Source organism: Dama dama, chromosome 22, assembly GCF_033118175.1.
Source record: "Dama dama isolate Ldn47 chromosome 22, ASM3311817v1, whole genome shotgun sequence".
Taxonomy (NCBI): Eukaryota; Metazoa; Chordata; class Mammalia; order Artiodactyla; family Cervidae; genus Dama; species Dama dama.
This window is the reverse complement of record NC_083702.1, coordinates 5,508,380-5,532,295: the sequence shown is the minus strand read 5'-3', so window position 1 is coordinate 5,532,295 and position 23,916 is coordinate 5,508,380. Positions and strand designations below refer to the sequence as shown.

Here is a 23,916-nt window from a genome sequence, read left to right as displayed (position 1 = left end):
GGACCCTGGGCTGGTTCTTCGACTTTCCCCAGGAAGGCGGTGAGGATGTGGTGTGAGGTCGGTGGGAACAGGGGCCTCTTGTATCCCCCTTGGCCCAGATGGACCAATGCCTGATTTGCGGAATGAAGCCTGTTAGGAAGTTTTCATAGCTCCAGTGGGCTGTGTGGGTCTTTGGGTCTTGATAGAGGGGTGGTGTTGGGAGTACTGTCGGGGACAAGTTGCAATTAAGAATTTTTAGGGCTCTTGAAGGTGATGGAGTTCTCTTTAATGATACGATGGATTTTCTCTTTCTCTTTTGATTCTGTCTTTTCTTTAAACTGGCGGTTTTGGGCCAGTATCTGGCTTCTCTTGTCACCACTGGATGAGAGGTTCTGTCTGCCTTTTCTTCAGAGGCAGCATCAGTGGAAGGGGCGGTCTGGGGGTGAGCCCAGCTCTGCCCTGATTAGCACTGGTCACTGCAGTTGAAATGGGGGACGTCGGTACAGCTGATGTGTGCCAAGATCTTTGGGGCCCGGGAGCTATCCCCGTCTCTTAATGTGCTTCATCTCCTGCAGTCTGCAGAGCAGTTTTGTTTTACAGCGTAACTGAAGCCCAGAAAGGCTCACTAACCCACCCAAGGTCACACAGCAAATGGGAACAGGAGTCAGAAGTTTGGTTGGAGCTCTTAACCTTCACTCGAGGCTTGAAGGCTATCTCCCCGGGACCTTTTAGGGGGCAGAGTGAGATGACGGTTATTCAAATACTCCTGGGCCACAGACACCAAGATGGTTCCCGCACATGCTTCTTCCCCGATGATGGAATAAAGAACTCATATCTTCCCTGGGCTCTGCCTGGAGGGTCCTTAAAGAAAAGGTCATCGGTGTCCAGGTCTGCAGGTGACCAAGATACCCCTTCCCTCAAGGAGGTTGCAGATCAGTTTTAACATTAAATTAATTTATTTTTGGCTCTATTGGGTCTTCATTGCTGCGTGCGGGCTTTCTCTAGTTGCAGCGCGTGGGGCCTGCTCTCTAGTTCCAGGGTGTGGGCTTCTCATTGCGGTGGCTTCTCTTGCTATGGGGCACGGGCCGGGAGTTCTAGAGCTCAGGCTCACCAGTTTTGGTACGTGGGTTTGGTTGCCCCACGGCATGTAGGACCTTCTCAGATCAGGGATCCAACCTGTGTCCTTTGTGTTGACAGCTGTCTTGGCGTCAGAGGCCCAGCAGCATTTGAATAACTACCTTCTCACTGGACCATGAGAGAAGTCTGCATACCGATTTTTGCCTCGACCATTCACATAGGTGTGTTAGGATGATTCTAGGGGGGAAACCAGCCATTGAGGGAGGGGTCTAAGCAAGCTGAATGCAGGGAGGGTCCTAGTTCACTCTCTGAAGCCATTCTTCCAGGACAGTAGTGAAAGTCACTCAGTTGTGTCTGACTCTTTGTGACCCCATGGACTGTATAGTCCATGGAATTCTCCAGGCCAGAATACTGGAGTGGGTAGCCATTCCCTTCTCCAGGGCATCTTCCCCACCCAGGAATCGAACCAAGGTCTCCCACATTGCAGGCAGATTCTTTAACAGCCGAGCCATCAGGGAAGCCCAGGAATACTGGAGTCGGTAACCTATCCCTTCTGCCCAACCCAGGAATTGAATTGGCGTCTCCCGCATTGCAGGCGGATTCTTTACCAGCTGAGCCGCCAGGAGAACCCTCATTTTACTTGGACTTGATAATAAAAGGCGGAGCGTGACTGAGCCAGGCCAGGTGGGCCTTCCCAGGTGGGGCTGGGAGGGGATGGTTGCGGGGGGAGCAGACCCTGTCCGCCTTCCCGGGGCTGTGATGGAGTTTGTGTTTCTTGCCTTTTCTTCCCGCGAGGGTGGATTACTGAGTTTGCACCCTCCCTCCAGGGGAATCACAGGGTACACAGGCCCAGTCAAGGCTCTGAGAAGTCCTGCAGGAAAAAAAAAGACTCCTGTTTAGCTCTGCTTCACCCAGTATTTCCTCCTCTTCCTTGACCCTAAATTCAGACAAGACCTGTGAGCGTCCTTGTCTGTGGAACTCACTTGGGGAAATAATGTTGGGGATCAGATAAACAGCAATCTTGCTCAGTAAATGCTGCTGGTTTCCAGTTTTTCTCGGGGTCTGTTGGACTTCAAAAAGCTGAAAGTCGTGCTGGAATGTTCTGTCTGTCTGAGAAAGTAACAATGGCTGATGCAAGGAGGAGGAGGTGGTCTATTAAGTTTTCTGTTGGAAAAGGGGTCCCCAGGCTCTGAAAGCTTGGGGACCTGGGCCGAGAGCCCCCCTTGGTTGTGGCTCGGTGCCCCCACAGCCTGCTGGTCAGCAGCCCCACTTGGTCTTTGCACTCGGAGGACTTTTATGGAATAGCTCTCGTCGCCGATGTGCTGTCCTCTCCTTTCTGCTGATGAGGCTGACTACGAGGACACAGAGGTTATGCTGGCTCAAGTCAGCGAATGTGTATCTGGTTGCTCAGCTGGTGGGACTGGCAGGCCAGATCCCAGCTCCGTTTCCTACTACCCGTGGGACCTCGGCTTTATCTTCCCCGTCGGCAAAGTGACAGTGACGGAGGCAGCCCACTTGCTCCGTCGAGGAGCCCTGCGGCCACCCCGCCTGCCCAGAGCAAGACCCGGGGGAGCCAGGCGGCTGCTGGCTCTTCTGTGTCACTGCCGACCTCTGCTCGGCCTCCCACCTCTCCTCCCAGCTAAGTGCCTGCCTGCGGGATCCAAGATTGTTAAGACCTTCCTAAGATGTGTCTGCCACTTCCCCACGGCTGTTCCTTTGTGCTGAGGATGTCGTAGCTGGGTAGCTGGGTTCCACTAGGAATTTAGCTTCCTCCTTGGCCGGGTCACCTGCTTGCTGGGCTTCCGTTCCCTGGTCTGTAGTGGCCCCCCACCCCCCGGCTGACTGTCCCCCCGGAAGCCTGCATGAGCTCATATATGAGGGTGTGGGGCGGGCAGGCCCTCCTCGATAGAGTCAGACTTCCTTCCTCCTGGGTGCAGGCCATAGTCTCCATCCCCACCCTGCAGGCCTTTCTGGGTTGGGGGGACTTCAAGGTAGGCATGGGATAGGACAAGAGAAGGGAACTCGAGGGTGAAGAGCTGGCAGTTTGCTGAGCGGGATGTCAGAAGCGTTGCCTCTCTTCCCGGCTTGTTAGCCAGCCTCCTGCTATAGGACGACCCAGAGCTAAAGAACATGCTTCCCCTGCCTCCTGGGAACGTGGGGATGGAGACTGGCACCCTCTCTCTCTGCCCCATGGGCTGGGCTTCTTTAAGATTAGACTCCAAGGCTGCCTCCTCCAGGAAGCCTGCCTGGACTGCCCTTGTTCCCTCCTGGGTCCCCAGCGTCTTCACAGACCTCCATTATTTATGTCTTGGATGCTGAGACCCTCTGCCTCTGGGCAGGGCCTCTGTCTGAGTCCTTGCCCAGCCCTCCTGGTGCCAGGCCTGACTTCAGGGCACGTCCACGAAGTGATTGTTGGGTGAGTGAATGAGCAGGTGCAGACAGAACCCAATTCCATCGTGGTTACACTGGCAAATGTGCATAAAAATCCAGACTTCTTTTATTAAGGGGAGGAAATCTGCATTTAAAGGCAATATTGTTGTTGTTATCATCAATTATTTTCCATTACCTGTTTTAGAACTCCTTTTTAATGGAATCAAGCACTACAAGAAAAGTGAATTCATCTAGCTACCCCTGCTTTCCCCAACCCCTGACTATCTGACGTCCCAGACACCAACGACACATAAAGGGGAACAAGAGATGAAGTGTGTCCCTCCCAACAGAATTTCTTGTGCAGCTGGGGAAGTGGGACACGCCTTTAAACTCGGGGTACACTTGGGAACAGAAGGTTCATCCCCCTCAAAGGCCTGGGAGGGGAGGGAACACCCCTCTGAGAGGGAGGAAGCAGGTAGACCCCAGCAAGCTGTGCCCTGGGACAGTCTCAGGGCCCACTTCCCTTTCCTCCAGCCATGCCCATGACTGTCCTGCATGTACTAGGTCGTCAAAACTCTCACAGCGTACTTTTTTAAAATTTACCATTGTAACCATTTTTATTTATTGATTTATTTTCGGCTCTTTGTTGGGTGCGCATGGGTTTTCTCTGTTTGTGGTGAGCAGGGGCTATTCTTTGCTGGGGAGCACAGTCTCTAGGGCTCATGGGCTCAGTCGTTGCGGCTCGCAGACTCCGGAGGGCAGGCTCAACAGACGTGACCCACGGGCTTGGTTGCCCCACAGCACGTTCTTCTCGGACCACGGATCGAACCTGTGACTCCTGCACCGGTAGGAGGATTCTTAACCACTGAACCACCTGGGAAGTCCCCTCACAACGCACCAGCTGACCATCAGCTGAGTGTTTTACACGTTTTCTCAAGAGTCCGCAACCCTGAGGGAGAGGAGGCGTGGTTAGGACACGTGTTTTACTCAGGATTCAGAGGGCTTCTGTTGAAGACCTCCTGTGTGCCAGACCCCGAGCTGGGCTTGCAGAGTACAGACAGACGGCCCTGGACTCGGGGATTGTCTGTTCAAACTGGAGAGAGACAATTTGTTCTTTATGTTTAAAAATTTATTTCATCGAAGTTGTTGATAGTTGACTGACGACGTGTTAATTTCTGCCGGGCAGCAAAGAGATTCAGTTATACATACACATAAAAGTTTGCGTCTACCCTGCAAAAGTCACAGTCCACCCTCCCCAACCTCCCCTCCTCCTTGACAACCACAAGTCTGTTCCCTATGTCTCTGAGCCTGTTTCTGTTTTATAGACAGGTTCGCTTGTGTTGTGCTTTAGATTCCACTCATGAGTGACGTCATGTGGTATTTGTCTTTCTCTGTCTGACTTACTTCACTTGGTGTGATACTCTCTGGGTCCATTCGTGTTGCTGCAGATGGCATTATTTCATTCATTTCCATGGCTGAGTAGTATTCCATCGTACGCATGTGCCAAACCTTTATCTGCTCATCTGTGAATGGACAGTCAGGGTGTTTCCGTGTCTTGGCTCCTGTGAACTTTGGCGTGCATGTGTCCTTTTGAATTACAGTTTTGTCTGGATATATTTGCCCAGGAGACTGGATCATAGGGAAACTCTGTTTCTGGTTTTTTGAGGAATCTCCACACTGTTCTTCATAGTGGCTCCGATTTACATTCCCACCAACAGTGTAAGAGGGATCCTGAGACAGACCGTTTACTAAAACAAAATAACAACAGTGTGATGGCTTCGAGTCGGGAGTGAAGTGGGCTGCTGTGCCGGTCCCTCCGGGGACTCCGGAGTGGGCGTCCAGGGAGGACTTCCAGAAGTCTAAGAAGGGGCCGGTCATCTAAAGCTGGGGCCAGGCTTCCAGCAGATGAGCTGAAGGAAGCCTGGCCGCCTCAGGACAGGCTCTAGGTTGGAGCTCCACGGTCCGTTCTGGGGACCTGGCGGAGCCAGACCAGCAGAAGAAGGCCCCTTGGCGCTGTGACTCTGGGCTCGGGCCAGCGGAGCCCTGGGCAGCAGCTGTCCAGGCCTCTCAGGATGTTGGCTCACACTTGGCCGGTCCGCCTGTCCTTGCCTGCCCCCAGCCGTCCAGAGTGCTCACCCTGCCAGAGCCCGTGGCTTCCTTGAGGAGGGAGGGTGCCCGGTTGCTAGGGCAACCAGAGTTGGGAGGCCAGGGCCTTGGGCTACTTGAAAATAGCCGGCTGAGCTGCCTGCAGGCCCAGGGAGCAAGGAGCAGGGCAGGCAGATCCTGTTCTATGGCGCAGAACGGTGAGGACCCCCGCTAGCTCCTCGCCCCTTAGCAAGGAAGGGGGTGCGGGATGGGGGAGCATCCCTCACTGCTCGGTCCCCCTGCCTCCCAGCTGCCCGCTCTGACCCCCGGCCGGGCTGCTAAGGGTGTTTGGGGGCTCCCTGGGGGCTGGAGGGTCTGGGGTCTGGGACCCTGCCCAGCCTTGGTCCTGAGGCTGAAGGATGCCCACGCTTGTCCTTAGATGCTGACTCCCTGTGGGTGCTGCACGGCCGTGCAGTGCCCGGCCCCCTCGCCTGTCCAGCCTCTGCATTCCCGAGTCGGTTCCAGCAGGGTTTCCCCACCTCAGCACCCCGCACGTTTTGCCCTGGATGACCCCTCATGGGGATGGGGGTGTCCCGGGCACGGCCGGTGTCCAGCAGCATCCTTGGCCCCTACGCACCAGATGCCAGCATGACCTCCTGTCTCCACACGTCACAGCCTCAAGTGTGTTCAGGCAGGGTGTTTGAAAGCCAGGGGCCGTCGTGCAGAGAGCCGCATGCGGGAACACTGGATTGGAGTCCCAGGCTCCGACTCTGGGTCCCGGCCCCATGCCCTACAAGCCTTGTTTGCGTCCTCACTTCAGGGGCGACATTGGGTCAAATAAACTTGGCTGGGGGGCTCTCCCTCCTTTCAGAGAAGCCCTCACTTAAGGTCGTGTCCCCATGTCCCCTGATGGGAAAGCTGACACCTTGGAGAAGTTAACTTGCTCAAGGTCACACACCTAGATGGGTAGTTTGCCCGGATCCTCACACCTGATTGAGTCCTTGTCCTCTTCCTCCCTACCCGTCCCCACCTGCTGCCTCTTTCTCTGGCCTGTTCTCAGGCTGGGAGAAGCAAGGGAGGTACCTGGATGCAGCAGAGGGCCGTTGACTTTCTGCGACGAGCATCCTTTTCTCCATTGGCTTGCGAATGTGCTCAGGATGCAGGTGTACCGAAGATGGTACAGGAGACATAAGAGACTCGGATTTGATCCCTGGGTTGGGAAGATCCTCTGGGCCTGGGTCCAGAGGCCTGGTGACGACTCTGACATCTGGGCTGGCGTTTGCTATTTTCAGTGACGTGAAAGATGACCTGAAGAAAGAGCTAGCGCACTCTGCCAGTGTCTGAAAATGGCCCGAGGGCCTGGTGGACCCGATTCCTGGAAGGATGGAGGCAGGAGGGAGAAGCCGGGTGCTCTGTGGGGACAGAGAGGATACACAAAAGTCTGGGGCTGGGAGGGGTTCTGGGGCACAGCTGTGGCTGAAAAGTTCGAGCAGTTAGCACATCCCTGGCTGCTCCAGGTGGGAGGAGGAGAGCGGTGGGCGGTCTGACCCGCCCCCCTCCCACCACCACTCGGCCTCTGCCCGAGGCTGCCGGGCTGAGAAGGTGCTGGTGGGGAAGCGGCTTCGCATCTTGCTGGTGTGAGTCACTCCTGCTTTTCTTGCACCTGCGTGAGTACACACTAGTGCACTCGCCATCAAGCAGCCAGCCTCCTCCACCTCACTGTCATGTGAGCCACACGTGGGGGACAGCTGTGGTTTCGTCCACAGCGTTGACCCGATGCCTTCTTTGTGCTTCTGTTTGCTCTGTTCCGGTGGCCGGGGTTGTGACCCGTTAAAGTAACTGTTGTGTCTTTGGAGCTTGGCCAGGTGCCTCTCACAGAGCAGGTGCTCGGTAAGGCAGGCGCAGCCGGAGGGTGTCCTGGGCCCTTTTGCAATGACTTGGAGTGGCTGGGTCTCCTCAGGTCTGTATGAGTGTCCCATGGTTGCTGTGATGAATCGCCACTGATCGGGTGGCTTAAGGCAACACAGACTTAATATCTGAGAGCTCTGGGGGTCGTAAGTCCTAAGGTCAGGGTGCCTGCTGGGCTGAACCCCTTCTGGAGGCTCCAGGGGAGAATCCTTTTCCAGCTTCCAGAGGCACTCATGGTTCTTGCCTCATGGCCCCTTCCTCCATCTCCAAAGCCAGCGGCCCTGCATCTTCCAGTCTCTCTCTGCGTTGTCACGTTGCCTTTATCTCGCTCGGCTCCACCTATGTTTCTCTTATAAGGACCTTTGTGATGACACTGGGCTCACCCAGATAATCCAGGATCATCTCCCACCGCAAGATCTTTCACTTGATAACATGGACAAAGTCACTTTTGTTGGTAAGGTCGCCGTTTCCAGGGATTAGGAAGTGGACCTCCTTGCGGGGGGAAGGAGACCTTATTCATCCTACCATGCTTGTTGATGTTCAGTCTCTAGGTCGTGTCCAACTCCTTGCAACCCCATGGATTGCAGCACGCCAGACTTCCTTGTCCTTCCCTGTCTCCCAGAGTTTGCTCAAACTCCTGTGACATTGAATGAGTGATGCTGTCTAACCATCTCATCCGCCATTGCCCCCTTCTCCTGCCCTCAGTCTTGTGCAGAAAATAGCTCCTACGAGTTCTAAAAAGAAACCGGAAAGGGAGGCTGGAGTCCTGAAACCTTCGTTCATTCATTAATTCACCATTCACTCACCAAGTGTAACTGATGCTTCCTCTGGGCTGGGCCCTGTGCAGGGAGCTGGGAGACCCACAGACCTTCCGTCTGCCCTAAAGGACACGGACCCAGTAGCACAGACGCACGTGTGCTTTGAGTGTGTTAACACTGGAAAGGAAAAGAAGGGAGCAGATCAGGGTGGTGGGGTCGGGGGTAGGGACCTGGCTTGGTCCGGGCTGGCAGGGTGGGCATCTCCACATGCCTGTGCCGCCCCGCTTTGCTCCTCTGGGGCTTTCCCGCCGAAGGCCTGACCTGGGAACCTCAGGGAATCCTCAAGGCCCTTGTACTTCGTCACCTTCAGAATGGCAGCCATTCCAGGTGGGGCCGCCAGCCGCAGAGGTGCGTGGCTTTGAGCACCCCCAGAGCTGGCCACCTTTGGAAGGCGCGCCTCTGCCCAGTGGCGGGTTCTCAGCGGGGCCGGGCTCCAGGCTGCAGGCGGACGCGAGCCGCCAGAGGGCGCCATGCTTCCTGTCTTTGCTGCCCGCGGTCCCAAGCTCGCTTCCCCCAGGAGCGTTGGTTCCAGCGGCAGGTGCATAGAGAGTCCGTTCTTTTTCTTAAAATGACTTAATGGTTTAATCTTCTTATTTTCTCAGCAGAGCACACTTTGGTCTTGCCTGGGTACAATGGGACATTAACGATCTGACTAATTAATATGAGTTCCGAGGCTCGGGGACCAGCCCAGCTTGCTTCACCAGTTTTATTTTCCCCATCTCTTTTTTCTCTTACGAAGCACATTTCTCTCTGAGTGTGTTAACCTCATCGGGCTGGTCCCGCTGAGGTTTCATGGCATCTCCGAGTGGGTGGGACACATCTCCAAGGGGCCGAGACTGTGGCCGATAAATGCAAGGGGAGATGGCCATGAGACATTTTTCTTTTTTTAATTGAAATATAGTTGATTTGGTCTTCCCAGGTGGCGTTAGTAGTAAAGAACCTGCCTGCCAATGCCAGAGACATAAGAGACTTGGGTTTGATCCCTGGGTTGGGAAAATCCCCTGGAGGAGGGCATGGCAACCCACTCCAGGATTCTTGCCTAGAGAATCCCGTGGACAGAGGAGGCTGGTGGGCTATGGTCCACGGGGTCTCAAAGAGTCAGACACGACTGAAGCGACTCAGCACGCACGCACATAGTTGATTCACAATATGATATTACTTTCAGGCCATTTGCACCAACATGTACGGCCTAGAGATTATCATACTAAATGAAGCAAGTCAGAGACGAATATTGTGTGATATCACTTCTATGTGAAGTCTGAAACAATGAGACAAATGAGCTTATCTACAAAACAGACTCACAGACCCAGAAAACAAACTCATGGTTACCAAAGTGGTGGGGAGGGATAAACTCGGAGTTTGGGATTAGCAGATGCGTACCACTACATATAAAACATGTGCCTTTTTTGGGTAACTGAGTTTTTCTGGAGTTTCACCCCGTTGCTTCCTCCTTCTGCTTCTTCTAGACTCTGTCTCCTTTATCATTAATTAATGACAGATTTTCATGACTGGTGATTGATATCGCTTTCAACTATTCACTTAGAACCAGCGTGGCTGATTGGTGGAAACGTGACAGATGGGCCGTCCCCAGATTAAGAGAACAGAGCGTGCACTTGCCAGGATTTGCCATCAGGTTAGGATGAACGTGACGAGGATGCCGTGACTGTCAGGGACTTGAGCCAAGGGCGCTGAGAAAACAGAAGGCAAAGCGGGATGGCCCCCTTGGCAGTCAGGGTAGGCTGGCTTCAGGAGTGTGGTCCAGGTGTTCGTCAGAGGGGTGGGGTGATGCACACTATTCCCCGCGGGCTCCAGGAGAGCCTGCTACCTGATGGTCACCCTCGGGGTTCGTGGGGAGACCGGCGCCCTCCGCATCCCCAGACAGGCATGTCACCTGACCAGGCCCGCTCGGTCCCCCCGCCTCTGGCACGCGACTGCGTTTTAATGTCACTCACAGTCAGATAAGCAATGCTTTCGAGCCTCCTGGGGGCTCCGAGCTTCCTGCTCCATGTCACGTGTTGATCACTGGTCACGGGTCCTCTGGGTGGCGTCTGGCCCTAGCTCTGTGCTGGCTGACTTTGGGAGGCTCTTCACATTTCGCACTTTTCAGAACGGGCGTGGGGGGCTCGGGTCAGGCTGAGTGGCTGGCCCCGTCCGGCTGCCACCCTGATGTTTTCTGTAGAGTTGCAGCTTTGTTCTAATTCAGCCTAATTAGTGTCTGCTTGAAATGCTCAGCGACCTGAGAGGTGGTGGTGGTGATGCCTGAGCGGGGTGCGCAGGATCTTCGAGGCGAGACGTGCCTGGCATGTGGTGAGGGGGATGGATCGACGTCTGGGTTCTTTAAGAACTGGTGACCCGGGGGTATGTGGCCCCTTGTCATCCTGAATGCTAATTAAAGAGACTGTTTCACACCTCGATGCTGGCAGATAGCTCGGGCTTTACGAGGTCTGCTCTGATTCTGTTCCTTTAGGGGGTCTCCTCTGTGTGCGGGGCCCCCCTCTGGGGGCACAGGGCTGGTTGGACTTGGCCCTGCCTTCTGGGAGCTCATACCTGAACAGTGGGACATCGGCATGTCCACTCGATTGGTAAACTCGGGAGCCCAGGGCTGCGTGACCTTGAGCTGGCGTGTGCCTGGCGCACTCTCAGACTTGTCGAGCGGGTGACTCTGTAGGATGCTCAGCGCTCCTGGCTACCCAGCGCAGGTGCAGGTAAGGGGATGAGGATGGAAGAGACCCAGCACTTACCACATGGCTGCTGCTGGACGCACCGCCTCGTTAAATTAGTGGTCACGACGACAGGTCTGGTTCTGACCCCTCTGCAGAGGAGAGACAGTGAAAGGCAGAAGGACTTAAACCCAAGGTCACGGGATGTTGTGTGATGTTTCTCCAAATTCTCCCCTCTCTCTGCTATTCTGTCTGCACCAGCATGACCCTGGGTCAGGGTTTGGAGGAGGAACGGGTGCCTCTGAGCAGGGCCACGGAAGAAGGGGTGTTTGCAGTGGGCTTTGCAGCCGGGCTCAGCCACTGGACACAGTGCTCCTGTGGTGGGGTGGGGTGCTGCTTGCAAAGGCTGGGAGGGGTGACCACACCTGGCCCTGAGCTTTGAGGGGTGGGGGTGGGATGCCGTGGTCAGAGGTTTGGGTTTTGTGTTGGGAGCGATGGAGGACCAGGGCAGTCTGTGGGCAGAGGAGTGACTCCGTGGGCCTGCATTTGAGACCGACATCTGGAGACACGGGCGGGGGTGGTGGGTGGACTGGAGCGGGGAGAGATCAGGAGCAGACATCCGCAGACCTGTCCCCTGGCCGGCCGGCCGCAGACCGAGCCCATCTCAGGTTCCTGGGGGATTCTTTCTATAATAAATTGATACTTTCGGAGAAGTGGCTTGAATCAGTTGACCCACTTGCTTTCGGTCTGAAAAACCAATCAAGTCATCACTGGTCCCTAAAGGATCAGCCATCCTTTTATGAGCAAGAAGCCCAGGTCTCCTCCTGTGTCCTGGTTTCTGCTCACTGGGTGGTTAATACGGTAAACCTTATGTTGAAGGCTCACCTAGAAGTCTTTCTTCCTGTTCTCCTCACAGACAATTCGTTTTTTTCTGTGGTTCTCAGTTTTTTGATCACGCAGGGCTCAGGGGAGGAAAAGGACTGCTTTTGGGCGGAGGGAGTCATCTGTGAGAGCTCCAGCCTTTTCTGTGTTTGTACCTGAACAGCCTTTGGTGTTGGGAAAACCTGGGGTCCCAGAACTGGGGGGAGCGCTTCCTTCCTGGTGGCCCCGCTTGGGATGTGAAAGCAGGTAGCCGGTGGGAGTGCGCTTTAGCGGCTGAGGTCTGGGAGTGTTGCCCCAGAGGCAGCCTGTCCAAGTAAGTCCCTAATTGCAGAGCAAATTCCTTCCTCTTGGGTCCTCACCCTCCACGCGGCCGCATCGCAGTAATTGGGTTCTTGGTGACCCATGACTGCCGGGCTAATGTAAGCCTTAATGGAAACGCTCTTTTTCCACCCAATTAAGTGGCTGGAGGTGGAATGCTTTGCAAGAACGGCCAGTTCCCAGTTCTTCTGACTTTGTGTCTCTTACCTACATTCTCTATCCGGCTCCATTTTGCCTGCGTAAACGCATTGACAGTCATTATTTATTCTGTGAATGTTTATCAGATGCTTGTCGTATGCTGGCTTTTGAACAATGCCTGGCCAGTCCTCGGTGGGGCAGGGTGATGGACACGCCACGATTTCCTGTCGGGGGTAAGGCTTGGAAGCTGTCACGTGCGCTGAGAGCTGAGGCAACCCAGAGGAGGCACCCTAACTCTGCCCACGGGGTGTGGGGTACAGAGAATGCTTCCCTGAAGAATCTGGGGGCTCAGGTGGAGTTGGCTGGGCATTTCTGGTGTTGAGACAGCTGGGGCAAAGGAATGACCTCATTGGGAGGTGAAGAAGCACGGGAACTGCATCTGCCCGTTGACGGGGGTTGGGGCACATTCATCAGGAGTCTTTGGGTACCACTCTCAGGGGTTTGGGTTTTACCATGGAGCTGGTGGGAGCTCTGGGCTGCCCTTCATCAGGGAGTGACAGCCAGACAGTCTGCAAATGACAGAGAACTCAACTCAAAGCGGATTAAGAATAAATGGAACTCACTTGTGCATTTGATAGAAAGGCCTTGAGGTCGCCAGCCTCAGGTAAGGCTTGATCCAGCAGACAGATGGCATGACTCAACTCTGTTCCCTGAGCTCTGCGGACCCAGTGCCTTCATTGCCAGTTTCTGAGTGGTGGTAAGACGACAGGGGCAGCTTCCACCTACATCCTCTCTAGGTCAAGGCCAAGGTGAAAGAGTGCCCGTCACTCTGCATTCCTAGGGAAGCCTGCTTCCAGCTGTTGGCTCTTACTGGGCCAGTCCCCTCCCTGACTGTGTTCTGGGGAGTGCAGCCTGCCCCCTGGCTGAGGTCTAGAATGCCCGAGACCTGTTTGACCAGAAGACAGGCGTGTGGATGCTGGAGAGGAGAAAAAGTGGAGTGCAGACAGTCACCTACAGAAGGGGAGAGGCTGCCCTGGGGCGGGAGGAGGCCAGGAGAGGGTCAGTGGGAGGCTGACCGGCCATCCTGGTGAGGGGTCCCCGGTTGCTCCAAAGGCAGGACCCGAGATGCCGCCGCTGCAGAGGCTGGTTCTGGGTCCCACGTCTTGGTCGCTGCTTCTTTCTTCTTTGCTCTCGCCCACACGCTGGGGCCTTTCACCTGCAGTCTTAGTCCTAGAATCAGCTCCATGGGCACCCTCACCTCCTCTGGTAGGCCTCTGGTCGCCTTCTCTGTAGAACTTCTGTCACTCCTTTGAGTCCCTGCTATAGAGCATCTGTTTGCTGTCCCTTCTTTTAGCTTTAATTTTCATGAGTACCATGTGAACCCCATCATGGCAGAGCCTCCCTAGCCTCCTCCTGTCCTTCTGTCACGGTCCTCTCACAGGGGATGCTATTCTTGTCTTGTTGGCGCGCATCCTTTAGTTCCTTTTTCTATGAATTAATTGTGTACAATAGGAATATATAGCTTTGAGTTTTCTTTTTTACAAAAGAATTTTTGAGGTTTTTTTTTTTTTCCTTCTCTTTTTTTAGCTGTGCCGTGGAGCATGCAGGATCTTGGTTTCCCCAACCAAGGATGGAACCTGTGTCCCCTACATTGGAAGCCCGGAGTCCTAACCACTGGACTGCCAGGGAATTCTCAGTTTTGAGTTTTCTGATTCTGTATTTTGCGTAAATATCATGCTGTCGTATTTTGGAACCTGCTTTTCAAAAGCACCATCACAGTACTTCCCTCGTGGTTCAGCGGTTAAGACTTCACATTCCACTGCAGGGGGCAAGGGGCACGGGTTCAACCCCTGATCCGGGGGCAAAGATCCCACGTGCCTTGTGGCCAAAAAAACAAAACATAAAACAGAAGCAGTATTGCAGCAAATTTAATGAAGACTTTAAAAAATGGTCCACATTAAAAAAAAAAAAAGCCAAACTCAACACCATCTTATGCATTGCACTTAATCGTCCATTTGTTCCTCGAGAGTCTTCTCTGTGTCAGCGGCTGAGCCAGGCTGTCGGGCGGAAGCGGCCAGAACACACCCTCCCACGTGTTTGCGCCGGCACCAGCCTCCCCGCAGGACCAGGGCCGGCCCCGTTGGCCCCCAGCGGTCGTTAGCTCGGCCACTGTAAAACCAGAGGCTGGCTGAACAGGACCACTCGTCAGCTGCGGGCTCTTGCTGTGGGGTCAGCTATGCCTGTTGACCTCCTCCGGGCTTTGCCTTATTGAAACGCTCACATATTTCTTTTCGCCTCTCAACTTATTTCATCTCGAGAAATGACATGGAACCTTGTACCGCAGCAGAGAAAACCCCATCGATCAGACTGTTCAGGCTGAGTAATCCTCATGGTTCGGGCAGCAGTCACGGCACTTTCTTAGTCCCATGGTCTTGTCAGATGCTCATCCTCCGCTGAGGAATTACGGCGGGTTAAACGTACATAAATACTCCGAGCTCATTATGTCGGGCTGGCATCGCCAAGACGGGGGCCAGCATGTCTTCCTCAGTAAAAACAAACCAGATCTGCCACTTGAAAGGTTAAGAGGCTCTTGCCGCATGGATGGCTGAAAGCCTCTTTCCCTGTCTGGGTCGGAAAAGGCAGCGGCTGTCTCTGGGGCTGTTAGCGCTCCCCACCTTTTACTCTGGACAACATGCAGGCATCCATCTGTCGCAATCCCCAGAATCCTGGAGCTGGAGCCTGGAGTCTTGACTTCCCGGGAAGGGTCGGGCCTCCCAAATCAAGGCCTTAACGAGGATGCTACACCGGAAGTAGCTCATCCACTTGAATTATGAAGGCCGTTTGATCACCTTGTCTTTGGCGATCAGGCAGGGCTGCTGAGTTTGTGTTCCCCTGCCAGCGGTCGAGTCTGTGGGCGTCATCGTGCTTATTGAGGTCTTATTTGGGCCCTATGGTCTCTCCACTGAGCTGTGAGCTCTTCACGTGAAATACAACTTCATTTATTTTTAGAAGAGCTACTCTGTTAGGAAGACCTTCATGGCTGATGAATTTAGCTATTCTGATAAATTGTGTAACTCCTGTGAAGAAGCAGTCCCTCTGAGCGCAGAGAGGTGGTGGAGAATCATAGAAAGCTCTCCCTTCCCTGGGGAAGCATGTGTGGGTGCTAAGTCACACACATCAGTCGTGCCTGACTCTTTTGCGACCCCGTGGACAGAGAGCTTTATTTAACAGAGATTTTATTGGGTCCTTCTAACACATACAGAGTTAACCCTGACTCTCCCTCCCCAGCCTAGGGGGGTGGTGGGGGAGGACAGAGGTCTGGGTGGGGTGGGGTGGCAAGGGCAGGGTTCTGGGGAGGTGGGGTGGGAGGGACAGGGGTCTGAGGGTGGAGTGGCAGGGGCAGAGATATGGGGTCCATGGACTCACGTGGGAACATTCCCTCCTTTATCCTTCTTTGTCTTTCCTGGCAACTCTGAGGACTACTCCGTTTCCTCGCGTAGGAGCCGTCGTAACTGCAAGTGGGCACGTCTTGAAATGGGCTGGTTAAGTGCCCCAAATTGAGACAGCTTTCCTGCCATTTCCCAGTTCTCCTTTTAGCTGGAGGTGGGCACGCGGCCGCTTTGGTTGGGGTTTTCTCTTTGATCTTGGTTCAGACAGCCTGCCGGAAACTCTCCCTCTGTCCTTTTGTTCTCCGGGAAAACCAGGACGTGGGTATATGTGGTGTAAAAGCCCTCACCGGTGGCAGACGTGTCTGCCGTGTTGAAATAACGCACTTAGAGAAACGTTCCAGAATGGAGTTGTCAGCACTTCAGTCTCGGGCTTCGGCTCTCCCACCGTGGGGTCTTCGCATCTTCGCTGAACCCCCAGCAGGTCAGCCCCCGGGGAGAGTCCTGAACCCTGTCTTTCCAGGGGGTGAGTCGTGCTCCCCACTCCCGCCCCAGTGCCCCTCATGGAGCAAGAAGCCTTTTTGTATTCAGATCTGTGTTTTCCCTTGAGGGTAACCTTGCTCTTTAAAAGCAGCCTGCTTTCAAAGTTGTGTTTTCTTAATAATGTCAAAAGGGGAAAGGAAAAAAAAAAAACCTGCCTAAAAGCCTTTTTTGGAGGGGAGAGAGCCTGGACATAAATAAATATATAAGTGGAAACCCGTAGGAAGAAAATTTTAAAAAAAAAATCAAGGATGGAACCTTTGCTCTCAGCCTGGGGTGTAAGTGGCAGGCCCTTTGTGAGACTTTTGAGGTTTTAGTTTTTGATTCTCTTTCCTCCTTTTCATGCATTTGTCATTCCAATCAGGAGAGGTGGTGTGTTTTTTAAACCTTGCCTGGCCTCTGGGTGGAGTGATCGAAGGAGAACGGGGTTTGGAAACACGCGTGCCTCCCTCTCTTTGGCAGAAGCTGGAAGCTAGCGCTTACTGAGCGCTTGCCGTGCGACATTGTTCTGCGTGGTCATTATCTTCTCCGTCTCTCTTTGGGGGTGTGACAGGCCCCATTTCACAGATGGAAACTGAGGCATGGAGCAGTTACACAGCCTCTTAGTGGCTGAGCTGGGATCTGAAAGAACAGACTGGCTCCCAGGTTCTAAGCCCTTCATTGTGCAGCTTCTCAAATATAAAGACCTACTATGTGCAGGAGCCGAGCTATCACTGGTGGGGGCAGATGGTCCAGGAAACAGGTGGTTACAGGGCTGGCTATGGGATGTGAGCTGGGCAGAGGGGAGCCTGGAATGGGCAGGGGGCACCCAGGAGGGCTTCCTGGAAGAGGCAGCCAGCAAGCTGAGGCCTGAAGGTGGCTAGCACGTAGCTGGGCAGAGTGAGTGAAGACCAGGTAGAAGTGAGTTCAGTCCTGCCTGCAGGGCTCATGGTTGGTGTATATCAGATGCCTTCATATCTGACAGACACTGGCCCAGTGAGGACCAAGCCAGGGCCAGCCACTTCCTCACAGACATGTGAGGAGACTAGATGAGCGGAAGGCATGGAAGGTGCCCGGTACACAGTAGGTGCTCAGAAAATGCTGGTGGCCCTCTCCCACTGACAGGCAGGAGTGTGGGCTGGACATTTACTGCGAACTGGGATTGCAAACCGGTGGCCCCTGTCTGGGCCACAGAGTTTGAATTACTTGTTTGCATTTATAAATTGGGAGATTCTACCCAAAACCCTCAATTTCCAGCTTTATTTTGAAAGCTTCTGGGTTTTGGCGACGGTGGTCTGCGAAGCCCACTCTGCACCCCCGGGCTGGGGGAGGTGTGGCTGTCCCCACAGGGGCACCGGCGCCGTCAGGGCCGCTCCCAGCCTCCGGCCCTCCTGCCTCTTCCCCAGCCCTGTGTCGCCCGTGGGGCCCACAGCGCAGAGTGTCGCTGCGGGAAGGTGAACCTTGGTGAATTGGGAATGTGCTGCCTGTTGGGTTTAGGGTGGATAAGGGCAGACCCTTAGCACAACAGTGAGTCCCTGGCCCTGGGACTTTGGACCCCAGGCCCTTTGAACGCCCACACCCTACGTGCACACCACAGGCCAGCGGATCTATCTCCGTGACGCAAGATCACGCAAGATTTCCAGTCTTTGAAGTGTTTGACTTTCTGGCAAATGGACCAGTGCTTTCAAAGCCAACACATTCCTGAGATTAACGGAAAGCCACTGACCTGGCATTGATGCTTTTGAACTGTGGTGTTGGAGAAGACTCTTGAGAGTCCCTTGGGCAGCAAGGAGATCCAACCAGTCCATCCTGAAGGAGATCAGTCCTGAATATTCATTGGAAGGACTGACACTGAAGCTGAAACTCCCATACTTTGGCTACCTGATGCAAAGAACTGACTCATTGGAAAAGACCCTGATGCTGGGGAAGATTGAAGGCGGGAGAAGGGGACGACAGAGGATGAAATGGTTGGATGGCACCACTGACTCAATGGACGTGAATCTGAGTAAATTCCGAGAGTTGGTGATGGACAGGGAGGCCTGGCGTGCTGCAGTCCATGGGGTCGCAGAGAGTTGGACACGACTGAGTGACTGAACTGAACTGAACTGAACTGACCTCTCAGAGTGGAGGCCTCGGGGAAAAGCTGTGGTTCAAGGGGCTCCTCTCCTCTTTCCAGACACCAGACTGACCCTCAGAAGACAGTCATCAGATTTGGACTGAAGCCTTCTCGGTGAAGGGGTGTGTCCCCCAGGGTTCCCAGGCCATGAACACTAGCGGAGTCCCGAAGAACCCTGCTGTGTTTCAGCATGGATGTGGCCTCCACATAGGGCTTCCAGAATCCCTTCTCTGATCTGTCATCCATGGGCTTTGCATGGAGTACCAAAGTCCCTTTTGGAGGTTCTTGCCATCTTTCAAGGCCAAGTTCAGATACTGCTTCCTCCAGGAAGCCTTCCCTGGTTCTCCTTGGGATGAACTCATTCCTCAGAAGTCCCTGTGAGGTAGATACCTCTGCCACCCCATGTTCCACATAGGGAAACCGAGGCTGGGCAAGGTGAAGGGGCTTGTTGGCGGCCACACGCCCTCAGAGGGCACGGTGAGGTCTGACCCAGGGCTCGGTGGTCACAGGCCATACTTGCGTTCCTCGGGGCTTTATGCTTCACAGGCCTGCGGAATGTGCTGTTGGCCCTGAGTTCTGGGCGGGTCTGTGTGAGCATTTCTCATCCATTAAAGCCGCCAGATCCCGAGCCCTGTTTAGTGTTATCTTTGATGTTCAAGGGCGGTGTGAAAATTTCTGTTTTCATGTGACCCAGTTTCTCTGCTTTGAAAATGCCATTCCCGCGCCCTCCCCCCTCCACGCCTCCTTGTTTCTGAGTTCAAGCAGCAGGACTTCTGCAAGCATCTCTTTATCTCTGCACCCCCCTACCCCCACCGCCCACCAGTTGCTCTGGCCCAGGTCCAGCGTCCAGGTGAGTGGATGACCTGAGAGGCAGCTCTGGGGCTTCTGGGAGGAGCTGCGGGCTCATTGTAAGGACTCAGCTGCGTGGCTCACCTGTGACTTGAAGCCCGCCTATGCAGCCCTCTGCTCGTATGACACCAGGATCTTCTGTTCTTCCTCCTCGGAGAACAGAACCATCACAGATGGACTTGACCGGGAGGGACCTCTCTGGCCTCTCTGTTCTCTTTGGTGACGTCGGCCCTGGAGATAGGAGTATGGGGCCCCGGCCACTGCCCACGTCCCCTTGCCCACCTCTTGTGTATGCGAGGACTTTTGTGAAAAACCTCCTTTTCCACCTTCCCTTTTCTGCCTTGGAAAGCTCTTTGCTGGTTCGAAAACTGTAATTTGTTCTGCAGGGAAAGTAATTGCTGAAACTTGGTCTGTTTTCTCAGCGGGTCTGAGTGACCAGTTGGGGATCTTTGGAATGGGGAGCCGGGCGGGTGTGTGTGTGTGTCTCAAAACTCGTGTTTTGCTTGTGAAGGTGTTTCCCATGTGTCTGCTTCTTGCACAGAGTTCGGCCAAGGATGAGGGGATAAAAAGGTGGCTGTCCGCTCCTAGGATGTGGGGCGGGGGCAGAGGAGAGACTGTGATGCCTCCAGCTGCAGGGCGTTGGCCTTCCAGATGAGACTGTTGTTGGGAGGGGCCCACTTTTTCTTCTCTCTCCTTTTAAATTGTGGTAACATACACATAACATGCAATTTACCCTTTTAACCCTTTTTAAGCATAGAGTTCAGTGGGATTTGGTACGTTCGCACTGCTGTGTAGTCATCACCGCATCCACCTCCAGGCCTCTTCCATCTGCCCAAAGTGAAGCCTTGTCCCCCTAGCCCCCTGATTGCCCATAACTGCCCTCTGTCCCAGCCCCGGACGCCCAGCATTCTACTCCCCGTCACTCTGGATCTGCCTCTCAGGACCTCGCATCTGTGCAATCATACAGGACTTGCCATCCCGTGTCTGGATTATTTTACCTGGGACAATGTCTTCATGGTTCCGTGGTAGCGTGTGCCTAAATCCCTTTCCTTCTTGTGGGTGGATAACGTTCGGTTGTGTGTTTGGAGCACATTGGTGTGTCTGTTCATCTGTCGGGGGACACGTGGGCCGTTTCCACCTTTTGGCTGTGAACCGTCGTGTAAACCGTCGATGCTGTAGACTGTGGGTGTGCGGGAGAGCCTCCCCCCCACCCCATGGCTTTTCAGTTTTGTATCGGGGTCTTCCTGACGTTGGAAGCCGGCGTCCTAGGCCCCACTGCCATCGTCCTCCTGCGGGGCAGAGGTGGCTTTGTTCCCAGAGCTGGGTCTGTGGCTGAGTCCAGGGAGCCCACTGCGTGCCGGCTCCGCCCTCAGGATCTGATGTTCATCATTGCATTCAGTCCTTGCGGGGGTTTGAGAAGACAGGCAGAGAGGTTCCCAGACATGCCTGCCTGACCTGAGGCCGTCGTGCCTGTCGCCTGGCTTCTCTGTCCCCCTGCCCCTTCAGGTCCCAGAATTGGAGATGTTCAAGGTGACCTCCATATTGAAGGAGGAAGTAGGTTTCCACCTCTAAGGCCGTTTCACTACAGAGGAAAAGGCCTTGAAACTAACGCAATATTGTAGATCAGTGACTATTAAAAAGAAATACATAAAACGGAGGAGAAAGCCTGGGCCCTTGTCCTTGGAGATCACCGAGGGAGAGGCTGGTTGTGTGCTCCATGGTCAGGGACTGTTGTCCGGTGGTTCTCAGCCAAGGGCTGGCAAGGGGGCAGATCCCAGGCCCCCTGCACCCACTGAATCGGGGCTGAGGGCTGGAGCCTGGCGTCGGACGCAGTTGGGGCCGGTGGAAGAAACGCAGTGTTGAAGGGTGAGGCTGTGAGCCTCCCGGTGTTGGGGCGGCAAGGGATCTTCTCTGCTCCATGGATGGAGGCCGCCCCACTCACCGCGTAGCCAGCCCTGTGGTCCCTGCGAAGGTTCGGGAGATGCCAGGCCTCTGGATCCAGTTCGTTAGACTCTGCCGCGTGTTCCACTGCTCCTGACCCTGGGTATCACCGGGCGTGAGGCCGGCAGGATTCTGTCCTGTGAACTTGGCCACGGACAGTGGCACCGCCTCTGACTCTGGGCTTGCCTGTGTACCTGCCGGGAGGGTCTTCGCACCCAGAGTCCACGACTGTCCGAGTCGGGGGGGGGGGGTACCCTGCCTTCTCAGACCCTGTCACTGCGATCCAAGCTGTGTCCACCCCAGCAGCCTTGGGCAAGATCTGGAAGCATCCAGAAGCTTCCGTGACTTAGTCATGTGTTCCGAAGAGTGGTGAGAACAGCCTGACAGGGCTTGGCCGGGAACTGGGCACTCTCCGGCGTGGGCGAGGAGTTGTAGAATGTGTTCTTGGTTTGGGGCATTTTTCCTCGGACTCTTTCTGGGCAACCAGCCATTTAGGAATGTTTGTTAAATGCCTTAAAAACGTGAGTTGATTTCTCTTTGTTTTCACTGCCAATGTGTGAGACCACGCTGGTCCGTCTATACTCACCGGTTTTGTCCTTTCTCTTTCTCTTGACAGTGAGTGACCTCCAGGAAGAAGGGAAGAATGCCATCAACTTGCCCATGTGCCCCGCCCCAGTGGAGGTCCACCCCGAAGACTCCCTGCTCGGTACTGTTGCTTCCTCCAGCTCCTTGTCCTGGGCGAGCTGAACGTCCCTGGGGGTGTGGTCGGTCTGGGAGGGGCCGACGAGGAGCCTCGTAATCAGACCTCACAGCGGGCTCTCAGCTCAAGGTCGTGTTTAGAAAAAGGTCTACAGGAACAAAGTGAGCTTTCCCTTGTAGATTTCGGCCTCTCTGGTTGCAAATGTCAGCTTTATTAGTATTTAAGTATGATGGGGCCAAGAGATCGGGGCCGACTCTCCTTGAAAAGATGGTTTGTTGCACTCACGGTTCCCCAGGTGCCGGGGGAGCAGCAGTGTCAGGGCAGGAATGAGCAGATGCCTTTATTGTGGTTTTCACAGGACGGAGTGGGTGAGGCAGGGTTCGTGAACAGGTTTGATCAGCTGGTTCGGGTAGTTTCAGGGGCTTCTGGGACACAGAAACTGCTCTGAGGGGTCTGCACCTGGTCTCAGGTGACTAGGGCTGGGGCTGTTGGCTGGGTGTGTAAGGGCCTTGTGGGAGCTGAGTTAGAGAGCTGGCTGGGGCGGGGGGTGGGCTTTGGGTTGGTTGTTTGCATTGAAAGGCACTCACAGGGGACACGTTTGCTGTCTTGGGAGTCAGCTAGCTCTGAGCAGGGAGTCCCCGTAAGTCCCTAAGGCCCCAGGATGTCGAAGCCTCTGAAAATACAGAAGAGGGACTTCCCTGGTGGTTCAGTCGATAAGAATCCACTTGCCAATGCAGGGGACGCAGGTTCGATCTCTGGTCCGGGAGGATTCCACTTGTTGTGGAGCAGCTAAGCCCGAGAGCTGCAACTCCTGAGACTTCATGCTGCAGCTGCTGCAGTCTGCACGCCCTGGAGCCTGTAACAAGGGCATTAGAAGGGAACACGAGGAGCAAGAGAAGCCATCGCAATGAGAGGCCCATGCACCACAACTTGAGAGAAGCCCACATGCAGCAATAAAGACTCCGTGCAGCAAAAAGAAAGAGAAAGAGAGCAGTGCATGCATGTCAAAAAAAACCTTACAGTTTAAGAAAGAAAAATACAGAGAATCAGAAAAGCTATTAATACCTGCCCCGTCTCTACGCAAGCTGGAGGGGTCTCCCGACGCCAGAGGCTTGCTGGGTGGGACCTGCTGAGTGGTGCCGGCCCTGCGCCCCTCTCCCTGGGACCGCCTCCCCGCCGACACTGATGAGGTGACGGCCTGGACACGTTTTTTCCTTAGAGCGTGCTTTGGGGTCTGGTGGATCTGGAAGGCTGGCTTGGAACATTCTGCTTCTTTCCAATCCCTGGTTCAAAGGGAAGTCCCGGTGGATGCCTCTGTTGTGGTTCCCAGCACAAGGCCAGGCTAGCGGGAGCTGGTGGGAAAGAAATGCCAAGGCCGTCCAGACAGCCGACCTGTGGCCAAGGGCTGGGCGGGCTCGGAGACGCTGGGTCCCCCGGGGCGTCCCCTCACCTCTCAGAAGACCCTCTTGTGCTGTATCCTCTGTCTGGCTGCAGCCGCTGCCCAGGCAGGTGACTCTCCCCCTGGGGGAACCGACAAGCACTGTATGGAAATCACCCAGATTCAGAGCAAGGTTTCTCTCCCCTCCCCTGGCCCCAGGTACTATGGACATTTGGCCCAGAATAATTCTTTAATGTCGGGGAGACTCCCCAGGTGGCTCAGTGGTAAAGAATCCACCTGCCAATGCCGAAGATGTGGGTTCGATCCCTGGGTCGGGAAGATGAAGGAAAAGGCAACCCACTCCAGTTTTCTTGCCTGGGAAATCCCTTGGACAGAGGAGCCTAGTGGGCTACAGTCTATGGGGTTGCAGAGAGACGGACACGACTGAGCGTCTGAGCACACAGTTCTTTGACGGCGGGGCTGTCCTGTGTGTTGCAGGGTTTTGATCAGCATCCCTGGTCTCCACCCACTAGATTCCTGTAGCTTATACCCCACCCCACGCCACACCACCATTGAAGACAACCAAAAATGTCTCCAGACGCTGCTGTGGGTCCCTTGGGGGCCTCAGGGACACAATTGCTCCTGGCTGAGAAACCGCTTTAGACCAGCAGGAGCGCTTAGAAAACAGATTTACTGTAAAGGAGGGCAGGTTACTGTTTGTCGTGATGCCTTGAACCTGCCTTGCCCTAACTCTCCTGTCTTACCGTTTTCCTAAACCGCTGCTCCTGGGCT

At 54.7% G+C, this 23,916-nt stretch overlaps 1 protein-coding gene across 2 annotated transcripts in view; it reads left to right on the top strand.

Annotated features, from left to right (window-relative positions):
- PARVB (parvin beta) overlaps positions 1 to 23,916 on the top strand; it is a 114,758-nt gene that overhangs the window by 36,997 nt on the left and 53,845 nt on the right. For both annotated transcript variants that reach the window (XM_061124364.1, XM_061124363.1), the window contains exon 2: positions 21,663 to 21,752. In XM_061124364.1, the coding sequence (XP_060980347.1) occupies positions 21,663 to 21,752 (90 nt within the window). The remainder of the gene's footprint in view (positions 1 to 21,662; positions 21,753 to 23,916) is intronic.